At 42.8% G+C, this 10,838-nt stretch overlaps 1 protein-coding gene across 1 annotated transcript; it reads left to right on the forward strand.

Moving 5' to 3' along the window:
- Window positions 1-1,425: 1,425 nt before the first annotated feature.
- On the forward strand, window positions 1,426-10,359 carry gmnc (geminin coiled-coil domain containing). Its single transcript, XM_029714201.1, has 5 exons — window positions 1,426-1,490; window positions 2,209-2,383; window positions 2,685-2,773; window positions 8,827-8,943; window positions 9,128-10,359. Exons 1-5 carry the CDS (start codon window positions 1,488-1,490, stop codon window positions 10,028-10,030), a joined length of 1,287 nt encoding a protein of 428 aa, XP_029570061.1. The 5' UTR covers window positions 1,426-1,487; the 3' UTR covers window positions 10,031-10,359.
- Window positions 10,360-10,838: the final 479 nt, after the last annotated feature.

Here is a 10,838-nt window from a genome sequence, read left to right on the forward strand (position 1 = left end):
GGTTCACCTTCCAACAGGACAATGACCCTAAGCACACAGCCAAGACAACGCAGGTGTCCTTGAGTGGCCCAGCCAGAGCCTGGACTTGAACCCAATCGAACATCTCTGGAGAGACCTGAAAATAGCTGTGCAGCGACGCTCCCCAAATACCCCAAATACCGGAGTGCCAACCTTGTAGCGTCATACCCAAGAAGACTCAAGCATGTAATCGCTGCCAAAGGTGCTTCAACAAAGTACTTAGTAAAGGGTCTGAATTCTTATGTAAATAGGATATTTAAAAAAAAAATTATATATACATTTGCAAAAATGTCTAAAAACCAGTTTTTGCTGTGTCATTAAGGGGTATTGTGTGTAAATTGATGAGGGAAAAATGCAATTTTATCAATTTTAGACTGTAACATAACAAAAGTCAAATGGTCTGAATACTTTCCGAATGCAGTGTATGTGCAAATATAATCATGAGGTGTGAGGGTAATGATAATAAACATGACAGAAACTAGATTGCTATGAATTGCAACCATTAAAGGTCATGAACAGTCAAAATCATGTTTCTTTTACTTGACATAGCCTCTTTTCAAACATCCTGTTGGTAGTTAGCCATGAGAGAAAGATTTATTTTCAGAATGACTGTTCAGGACCTTTAAGCTATCATGTAATATGACACTGAGGATGGAATGTCTCACTAACTCATTCCTCATTCTCTGGAATATGTATGTAGCCAACGGTCTATTGCTCAATTGATCCAATGCACAGTTGAACCTAGAAATCATTCAGAAAATATACCACCAGCATCATTACAATAAATGCAGTACACCCCTACCCTCTTCCTCCTCCTTCCTCAAATCTGCTCCCTCCCTTCTCTCTCTTTCTTACCTCATGTCTCATACAATGCCATGTTAATGTGTCACTCAAAAGTATGTTTCTTTCTTTTAACTGCCGGTTGAGTTGAGGTGGGGGTATATGCATGTCTACCCATGACAGACGATTCATTCCCCATGTCTATCTGTTCTTGGTTTAAACATTAACTCTGCGCCATCCAATGGACGGAGTCCCGCGCACAGATGCCCTAAGATAATTTTTTTATCTCTCCATCATATCTCCATCTGAGCAGAATTACTTGATGATGCGGCTATATACTCATGCACCTTGCAAAATACAATAAGTATCAGTGTAGGCTATTACATTAAGAGATGTGCATAACAGCGCATCTTGATTCGTTCTTATTAAATGAAACAAGCGGCGCAGATGTGGATCACCAAGACTCCAACTGTCCAATATCACACGTCACAAGTTTGACAGCTTTAGATCGTCAAATCAGATTGCTTGGAGAGAGGGGATAGAGCTCAGGCTTTACTGCTACTGCAAAATTAAGATTAGTTGTAGTCTACTTTCTCACCTCCCCCAACCCACGCAGCAGTTCTCCTTACAGGTTCGGAGCGTTCCCGGAGCCCCACACGCGCCCTACTCCGTGTGACCCTACCTTCACCATGGTGAGTGTCTTGGTCACAAAATTTGACAGTTAAACATATATGTCTTGTTGTCCATTTTCCTAATAATATGGACTTTATTTTTGTGTTAGTGTTCATCAGCGCATGGTGACCATGATGCGCATTTTTACGCACAGTGTTCACCGGCAATTTGGTGCATTTGCAGATTTGCATGTGACTAGTTTTGTAAATAAATTTGATTAAGGTTTTGTAAAACAGCGTAGCCTACCTACAATGTTGACTGAAGTGCTGAGATTTTGTGCGCGGGAGTCATGATCGAGAACTTGTATAGTCTGGATAAGGCAGACGCAACAGGTAGATAGATCATGTTCATCGCTATAACTCTCGAGGAACTTTATCCGTATATCACATTAAGGCATGGGAAATTGTGGATTTCTTGTGGCGTTGATTTAATTATTCAGTTATATTTACATCTGATAGTGTGTTTATTCGATCTGACTGGAATTCACATCAAATAAGGATGTTGTATCTAAGCTTCATTGAAGCCAATTGATTTAATAGTTCCGTGCTAGAAAGTAAGAGAGACAGAGAGTTCACAATTTATCACCATTTATGCCAATTAATCATATCTGTCTGCATTAGGTGATGGACTATTGTCACAATTGATAATTATGAATATTTTACAATTTACAATTAGGCCTTTTATTGATAAACTTTTACTTTATTGATCAGGTATCCCTCGTGCCTATGTGTTTTACAGAGCACTGCCCTGACTTGTCAAGATCTGAGCTTTGTAGGGGGCCAACTCTACAACTGCCCTTACCCAGCCCCAACGTCGGCAGACAGTGTTGACGTTTCCACGGTGACTGTGGCCTCCTTTTGGGCCGCTGGTCCCCCGGACTACACAGCCTGCCAGCACGAGCCAACACAGCGGGGTAAGTCTGTTGAAATTAAAATTTACTTCGCAGTGATATGCCAGGTTCAGCGCGAGACTCCATGTGGCTGGCTCGTTTATCACTGGAATTTTACTCATTTGGATATCACATAGTAAGATTGATTTAAAATCACATCCTAAGGCTTCTGTTTTTTTTCTTCAAATTATTATTTTATTTTCTCTACTGTACACATTACTTACTCATGTAGGCCTATCTATCACAGGCCTTTACTGCTATTTGCAGCTATTATTGTTGTATTTCTGATATTTAGGTCCATGCCTCTGTCTTCTCACCCACCTAGAACTCTACTCCTGCTTGGACTTTGGGACCTCTCGACCTGACCCAATCTGGACTGACCACCTGTCACCACATTTGCAGAGAAACAAGCAGGTAGCTATTTACACTAACAAAACTGGAGGGTTTCTTCAGGTGCTACCTGTGTGCGGGGGCATAGGAGCCAGAGGGACAGGGGGGACATCTCCCCTCAATGTTAGAAGCAGGTCAAATGCCCCCCATCTCAATAATAAAATAAATACAGCAATTCGCGAGACTTTTATTTTTATTTTTTTTTCTCACCAGATTCATTGAGGAACTTTTATTTTGAAAAGGCCTCTGCTGCTGGAATGTGAGTCACTTCCCCCACCTCCACTGACTGCTTCATTCTCACTCTCGGTTGTTACAAGCATTGTGGCAGTGTGTGTGTGAGAGAAGAATCACTGTGCAGCACCACCATCATTACTCACCGCACTTGGAAAAGTAATTGTTGTTGGCATCAACAAAGTACATTTAAGTAAAAAGTGCACAAAAGGGACAAATAATGGCGCTGGAGACAATGGCTGACGTTTTACGTGCTCCTAACCAACTATGATATATATATTTATTTTTTTTGCATTGTTTGTAACTTGTTTTTTTACTTATTTTGTACATAATGTTGCTGCTGCCGTCTTTTATGACCAAAAATAACTTCTGGGCTTCAGAACAGCGATTACTCACCTCGAACTGGAAGAAGCTTTTTCCTTTAACGAGTCTGACACGAATTATATACTACTTTCTCGGGAACAGGCCCAAATCCCAATCATTTGCGTGAAAAAAAGATGGAGAAAAAGGGGTAGGAGGTCTGAGAATTCGTAGGTGAGCAAGTAAACCCCCACTTCCATCCGTTCTATTGGCCAACGTTCAATCATTGGAAAATAAATTTGATGACCTACAATCAAGATTAGCCTACCAACGGGACAATAAAAACTGTAATATCTTATGTTTCACCGAGTCTTGGCTGAACGACGGCACAGATAATATGGAGCTGGCGGGATTTTCCACGCACCGGCAAAACAGAGAAGCTACGTCTGGTAAGATGAGGGGTGGGGTTGTGTGTCTATTTGTCAATAACGGCTGGTGTGCGATGTCTAATATTAACCATGCACCGGCAAAACAGAGAAGCTTCGTCTGGTAAGACGAGGGGTGGGGTTGTGTGTCTGTTTGTCAATAACAGCTGGTACACGATGTCTAATATTAAAGAAGTCTCAAGGTATTGCTCGCCTGAGGTAGAGTACCTTATAATAAGCTGTAGACCACACTATCTACCAAGAGAGTTCTCATCTATATTATTCATAGACATCTATTTACCACCACAAACCGATGCTGGCACTAAGACCGCACTCAACCAACTATATACAGTGGGGGGAAAAAGTATTTGATCCCCTGCTGATTTTGTACGTTTGCCCACTTACAAAGAAATGATCAGTCTATAATTTTAATAGTAGGTTTATTTGAACAGTGAGAGACAGAATAACAACAAAAAAATCCAGAAAAACGCATGTCAAAAATATTATAAAATGATTTGCATTTTAATGAGGGAAATAAGTATTTCACCCCTCTGCAAAACATGACTTAGTCATGGTGGCAAAACCCTTGTTGGCAATCACAGAGGTCAGACGTTTCTTGTAGTTGGTCACCAGGTTTGCACACATCTCAGGAGGGATTTTGTCCCACTCCTCTTTGCAGATCTTCTCCAAGTCATTAAGGTTTCGAGGCTGACGTTTGGCAACTCGAACCTTCAGCTCCCTCCACAGATTTTCAATGGGATTACGGTCTGGAGACTAGCTCGGCCACTCCAGGACCTTAATGTGCTTCTTCTTGAGCCACTCCTTTGTTGCCTTGGCCGTGTGTTTTCGGTCATTGTCATGCTGGAATACCCATCCACAACCCATTTTCAATGCCCTGGCTGAGGGAAGGAGGTTCTCACCCAAGATTTGACGGTACATGGCCCCGTCCATCGTCCCTTTGATGCGGTGAAGTCGTCCTGTCCCCTTAGCAGAAAAACACCCCCAAAGCATAATGTTTCTACCTCCATATTTGCCGGTGGAGATGGTGTTCTTGGGGTCATAGGCAGCGTTCCTCCTCCTCCAAACACGGCGAGTTGAGTTGATGTCAAAGAGCTCCATTTTGGTCTCATCTGACCACAACACTTTCACCAGTTGTCCTCTGAGTCATTCAGATGTTCATTGGCAAACTTCAGATGGGCATGTATATGTATTCTTGAGCAGGGGGACCTTGTGGGCGCTGCAGGATTTCAGTCCTTCACGGCGTAGTGTGTTACCAATTGTTTTCTTGGTGACTATGGTCCCAGCTGCCTTGAGATCATTGACAAGATCCTCCCGTGTAGTTCTGGGCTGATTCCTCACCGTTCTCATGATCATTGCAACTCCACGAGGTGAGATTTTGCATGGAGCCCCAGGCCAAGGGATATTGACAGTTCTTTTGTGTTTCTTCCATTTGCGAATAATCGCACCAAATGTTTTCACCTTCTCACCAAGTTGCTTGGCGATGGTCTTGTAGCCCATTCCAGCCTTGTGTAGGTCTACAATCTTGTCCCTGACATCCTTGGAGAGCTCTTTGGTCTTGGCCATGGTGGAGAGTTTGGAATCGATTGATTGATTTCTTCTGTGGACAGGTGTCTTTTTTACAGGTAACAAGCTGCGGTTTGGAGCACTCCCTTTAAGAGTGTGCTCCTAATCTCAGCTCGTTACCTGTATAAAAGACACCTGGGAGCCAGAAATCTTTCTGATTGAGAGGGGGTCAAATACTTATTTCCCTCATTAAAATGCAAATCAATTTATAACATTTTTGACATGTGTTTTTCTGGATATTTTTGTTGTTATTCTGTCTCTCACTGTTCAAATAAACCTACCATTAAAATTATAGACTGATCCTTTCTTTGTCAGTGAGCAATCGTACAAAATCAGCAGGGGATCAAATACTTTTTTCCCCCACTGTAAGGCCATAAACAAACAAGAAAATGCTCATCCAGAGGTGGCGATCCTAGTGGCCGGGACTTTAATGCAGGCAAACTTAGATCCGTTTTACCTCATTTCTACCAGAATGTCACATGTGCAACCAGAGGGAAAAAAACTCTAGACCACCTTTACTCCACATGCAGAGATGCATACAAAGCTCTCCCCCGCCCTCCATTTGGCAAATCTGACCATAATTCTATCCTCCTGATTCCTGCTTACAAGCAAAAACTAAAGCAGGAAGTACCAGTGACTCGCTCAATACGGAAGTGGTCAGATGTGGATGTTACAGTACAGGACTGTTTTGCCAACACAGACTGGAATACGTTCCGGGATTCATCCAATGGCATTGAGGTGTATACCACCTCAAATCAAATCAAACTTTATTTGTCACATGCGCCGAATACAACAAGTGTAGACCTTACCGTGAAATGCTTACTTAGAAGCCCGTAACCAACAGTGCAGTTCAAGAAGATTTAAGAAAATATTTACCAAATTAACTAAAGTAAAAAATAAAAAATAATAAAAAGTTACACAGTAACACTCTGTTTTATGCTTGCTTCGAGGAAAGCATCACTGAAGCATGCATGAGAGCTGTTCTGGACGACTGTGTGATAACGCTCTCGATAGCAGATGTGAGTAAGACCTTTAAACAGGTCAACATTCACAAAGCCGCGGGGCCAGACAGATTACCAGGACGTGCACTCAAAGCATGCGCAGACCAACTAGAAAGTGTCTTCACTGACATTTTCAACCTCTCCCTGACAAAGTCTGTAATACCTACATGTTTCAAGGAAAATCTGGACCCCTACAAATCAGCCGGGCTAGACAATCTGGACCCTCTCTTTCTAAAATTATCCACCGAAATTGTTGCAACCCCTATTATTAGCCTGTTCAACCTCTCTTTTGTATTGTCTGAGATCACCAAAGATTGAAAAGCTGCCACAGCCATCCATCTCCCAAACTGCTACAGACCTATATCTATTCTACCCTGCCTTTCTAAGGTCTTCGAAAGCCAAGTCAACAAACAGATGACCGACCATTTCGAATCCCACCGTACCTTCTCCGCTATGCAATCTGGTTTCAGAGCTGGTCATGGGTGCACCTCAGCCACGCTCAAGGTCCTAAACGATATCATAACCACCATCGATAATACTGTGCAGCCGGATTCATCAACCTGGCCAAGGCTTTCGACTCTGTCAATCACCACGTTCTTATCGGCAGACTCAACAGACTTGGTTTCTCAAATGACTGCCTCGCCTGGTTCACCAACTACTTCTCTGATAGAGTTCAGTGTGTCAAATCGGAGGGCCTGTTGTCCGGACCTCTGGCAGTCTCTATGGGGTGCCACAGGGTTCAATTCTCAGGTCAACTCTTTTCTCTGTATACATCAATGATGTCGCTCTTGCTGCGGGGGATTCTCTGATCCACCTCTACGCAGACGACACCATTCTGTATAATTCTGGCCCTTCTTTGGGCACTGTGTTAACAAACCTCCAGACGGGCTTTAATGCCATACAACTCTACCTAGGTGTCTGGTTAGACTGTAAACTCTCCTTCCAGACTCACATTAAGCATCTCCAATCCAAAATTAAATCTTGAATCGGCTTCCTATTTCACAACAAAGCATCCTTCACTCATGCTTCCAAACATACCCTCCTAAAACTGACTATCCTACCGATCCTCGACTTCGGTGATGTTATTTACAAAATAGCCTCCAACACTCTACTCAACAAATTGGATGCAGTCTATCACAGTGTCATCCGTTTTGTCACCAAAGCCCCATATTCTACCCGCCACTGCGACCTGTACGTTCTCATTGGCTGGCCCTCGCTTCATACTCGTCACCAAACCTACTGGCTCCAGGTCATCTAACAGTCTTTGCTAGGTAAAGCCCCGCCTTATCACAGCTCACTTGTCACCATAGCAGCACCCACCCATAGCACGCGCTCCAGCAGGTATGTTTCACTTGTCACCCCCAAAGCCAATTCCTCCTTTGGCCGCCCATTCCTTCCAGTTCTCTGCTGCCAATGACTGGAATGAACTGCAAAAATCACTTAAGCTGGAGACTCATATCTCCCTCACTAACTTTAAGCACCAGCTGTCAGAGCAGCTCACAGATCACTGCGACCTGTACATATCCCATCTGTAATTAGCCCATCCAACTACCTCATCCCCATACTGTATTTTTTATTTATTTTTGCTCCTTTGCACCCCAGTATCTCTACTTGCACATTCATCATCTGCACATCTATCACTCCAGTGTTTAATTGCTATATTGTAATTACTTCGCCACTATGGCCTATAAATTGCCTTACCTCCCTTTTCTTACCTCATTTGCACACACTCACTGTATGTAGACTTTTTGTACTGTATTATTGACTGAATGTTTGTTTATTCCATGTGTAACTCTGTGTTGTTGTATGTGTCGATCTGCTTTGCTTTATCTTGGCCAGGTCGCAGTTGTAAATGAGAACAAGTTCTGAACTAGCCTACCTGGTTAAATAAAGGTTAAATTAAAAAAATAAAAAAGGTCTATTCGGCGCATGTGACAAAGTTTGATTTGATTAGTATGAATGTGAATAAACTTTGATATGTTGGAACGAACATGAGCTTTCTCCTGGGTAGTAGCTAGTTCGCTTTACATTTAAGGTTTTAGTCATTTTTAGTTGTCAGGTTTTATCTAACTAGCTAATGCTAGGTTTTTTCTAACTAGCTAACTTCTGGTTTTGTGAAAAACTGATAGTTAGTCTAGGCAGCTGTCTAAACGTGTTGTAATCATGGCCGAATAACGACCTCCAGGGGGTCCCCATTGATTTTTCTAGTCAGTCTCGCTCAGATATCATTAACATTGCATAAGTCATGGCAAAATGTGTAGAATTGCAGGAAATTAGCCTTAAAACAACAAACATTTTTTCTCCACCCCATGGCAAAATGGGTAGAATTGCAGGAAATGTGTTATTACAAAATGTGTTGAAATGCAGGAAATTCACTTTAAAACCAAATGTTTTCATTTTGCCGTCAAGAGTGGGGCCACTAAAATTGATTTTTCATCATCTTCTCCTTCATCTTCTTCTTCAAATTAGCAAATAAAATAATGAATATATAATTTATACTGTAGATACTTACACATTTGTCTTTTATTTTCCTAAGCTTCAAGACACGTTGATACAGAGAGAGGGGGAACTGGCAAGACTACATGAGGAAAATAACAAACTCAAAGAATTCTTAAACTCCTCATTTGTGAAAACGTTGGAGGAAAAAACTAAGGTAATTACTTCATAATCAAAGATCATTCATGGCTGATTGATTGATTAATTTCAGCTGAGTTTATCTCTAGTTATCTCTAAATGTAGCATAATAAGTGTGCCCTTTGGAAAGCCTAACTTCCCAGTTTACAGAGGTGTAGTTTCTCTCAAACAGCCTCCTTACTTGTGTTCTTCCTTTTCCATAGAGACTTCTCTCTGCTCAGAGTGGCGATAGGAGGAAGAACCGGAAGCGGAATTCCGAAATCCAGAATCTGCATAGTGTTGGAGAATTCCGGAACCTCAGTGCCAGTCAGCTTCTCCTTGGTTCTCAGGTGAAACGGACCTGCCGGAACTTGTCCCTGCAGTTCTGTTCTGAAGAGGAGCTAGCCAGCACCCCACCTGTGGACCTGTGGATCCTGCAGACCTTGGGCCTGAAGGACGAGGACACCATCGATACAACATCCACTGAATACAGCTTTAACTCCCCCATTGACTCCCTCACCAAATGCAGCTCCATCACAGACTCCTCTGGTGACTACTGCCAAACAACCGATCATAAATCCACCGCTTATGACACACCTACTGATGGCCCTGGTCATGGTGCCAGTATAGGACTATACACTGACTACTGCTTTAACACCAACAGTGACTACAGTGTCTCTACAGACTCCGTCTCTAACTTCACTGGAACTGTGCTCTCTACTCCATACAGCTCTAGCATAGAAGTCACCCCCAATTTCCAGACCACCCCTTATGAAGCCCCACTGCCCCAATTAGTCAACACTCTCTCGTCAATTGACCCAATACAGCCATTCAGGCCCATCTTAGCCTCCTCTCCCAACCTGTCTCAGGATAGTAGTCCCGGGCTGCACCACACTCCCAGCCCGCACTGCCGTAGCCCCTCCAGTCTTGTAGGGGGTGATGTGACGACTCAGTACCCTGAACTGTCTACCCCACGTAGCCGGACAGAACTAGCTTTCAGCATGTCCCTAAACCCTTCCAGCAGCGTCAGACTCAAGACACACAGCTTTCCTCAGGGACAGGCCTTTGTCCGCAAGGACACCCTGGGAGGCTGGAACTTCACCTGGGTCCCCAAACAAGGCCCGTAAGCCTCATTTATATCCTACGGACAGACGCAAGAACTACAATAAGCTATGCAAAATAGCAACCCTGTGTAGTTGCGTAGCAAGAGTAAGCAGACATGTGCAGCCCCGTGATTTGTAACAAGATGCAAATAACTAGACGTAAATACACACGATCGCCATTTTGCGTAGGTAACTGTGTTTGTGCATAGGCCTGAATGAAAAGCATAGGAGGTAGCTAGCTGCTAATCCAAAGCACGATGGATAACGTGCTGTTCTAAAAGAGAGAATGACTGCCACAGAGACAATTGCCCTTGTTGAGGTAAAACACTGTTAACCACAGAAAAGTAAAACACTGCCCTGTACCCTTCAGCTGCATACACATAACTGGGGAAAAAACAGCCTTAAAGCAGCAGTGCAGTTTGGCAAAGTCACACTGCCTAGTGCTTACAGCCTTGAGCACTTTGAATACTTCACCTGTACTGTAGAAGAACAACACAAAGTTTACAGATAGTAAACAGGTTGTAAAATGTAGCCTGTAGAAGTTTATCAAATTTACCTCTAAGCAATAACAATGTTATTAATGAGACAGTTGCCTGACAAACGTGCCAGACAGAAGTCTACTAGTTTAATTTGAATGTGTAAATAATCCTACTACATATTAACCCTACTTTGAGTGTCAATGATGTTATAAGGAACAGAGTTTTTCTTAGTCAATTCAAATGGTCAGTAAAAACTTGTGATGCTAGCAATCAGGGCTCAATCAAACATGGCACAGTACCTGACCAGTACCCAAGGAAACGCTCCCTAGATATACACCATGGATACACTACAT

The sequence above is a fragment of the Salmo trutta genome, chromosome 26 (genome assembly GCF_901001165.1).
Source record: "Salmo trutta chromosome 26, fSalTru1.1, whole genome shotgun sequence".
Taxonomy (NCBI): Eukaryota; Metazoa; Chordata; class Actinopteri; order Salmoniformes; family Salmonidae; genus Salmo; species Salmo trutta.

What these genes read in the sequence shown, in the direction of transcription:
- gmnc (XM_029714201.1), top strand. An exon ending in ATTTGCAGAGAAACAAGCAG is followed by an intron (nt 2,774 to 8,826) that starts GTAGCTATTTAC and finishes TATTTTCCTAAG; the next exon opens with CTTCAAGACACGTTGATACA. An exon ending in CGTTGGAGGAAAAAACTAAG is followed by an intron (nt 8,944 to 9,127) that starts GTAATTACTTCA and finishes CCTTTTCCATAG; the next exon opens with AGACTTCTCTCTGCTCAGAG.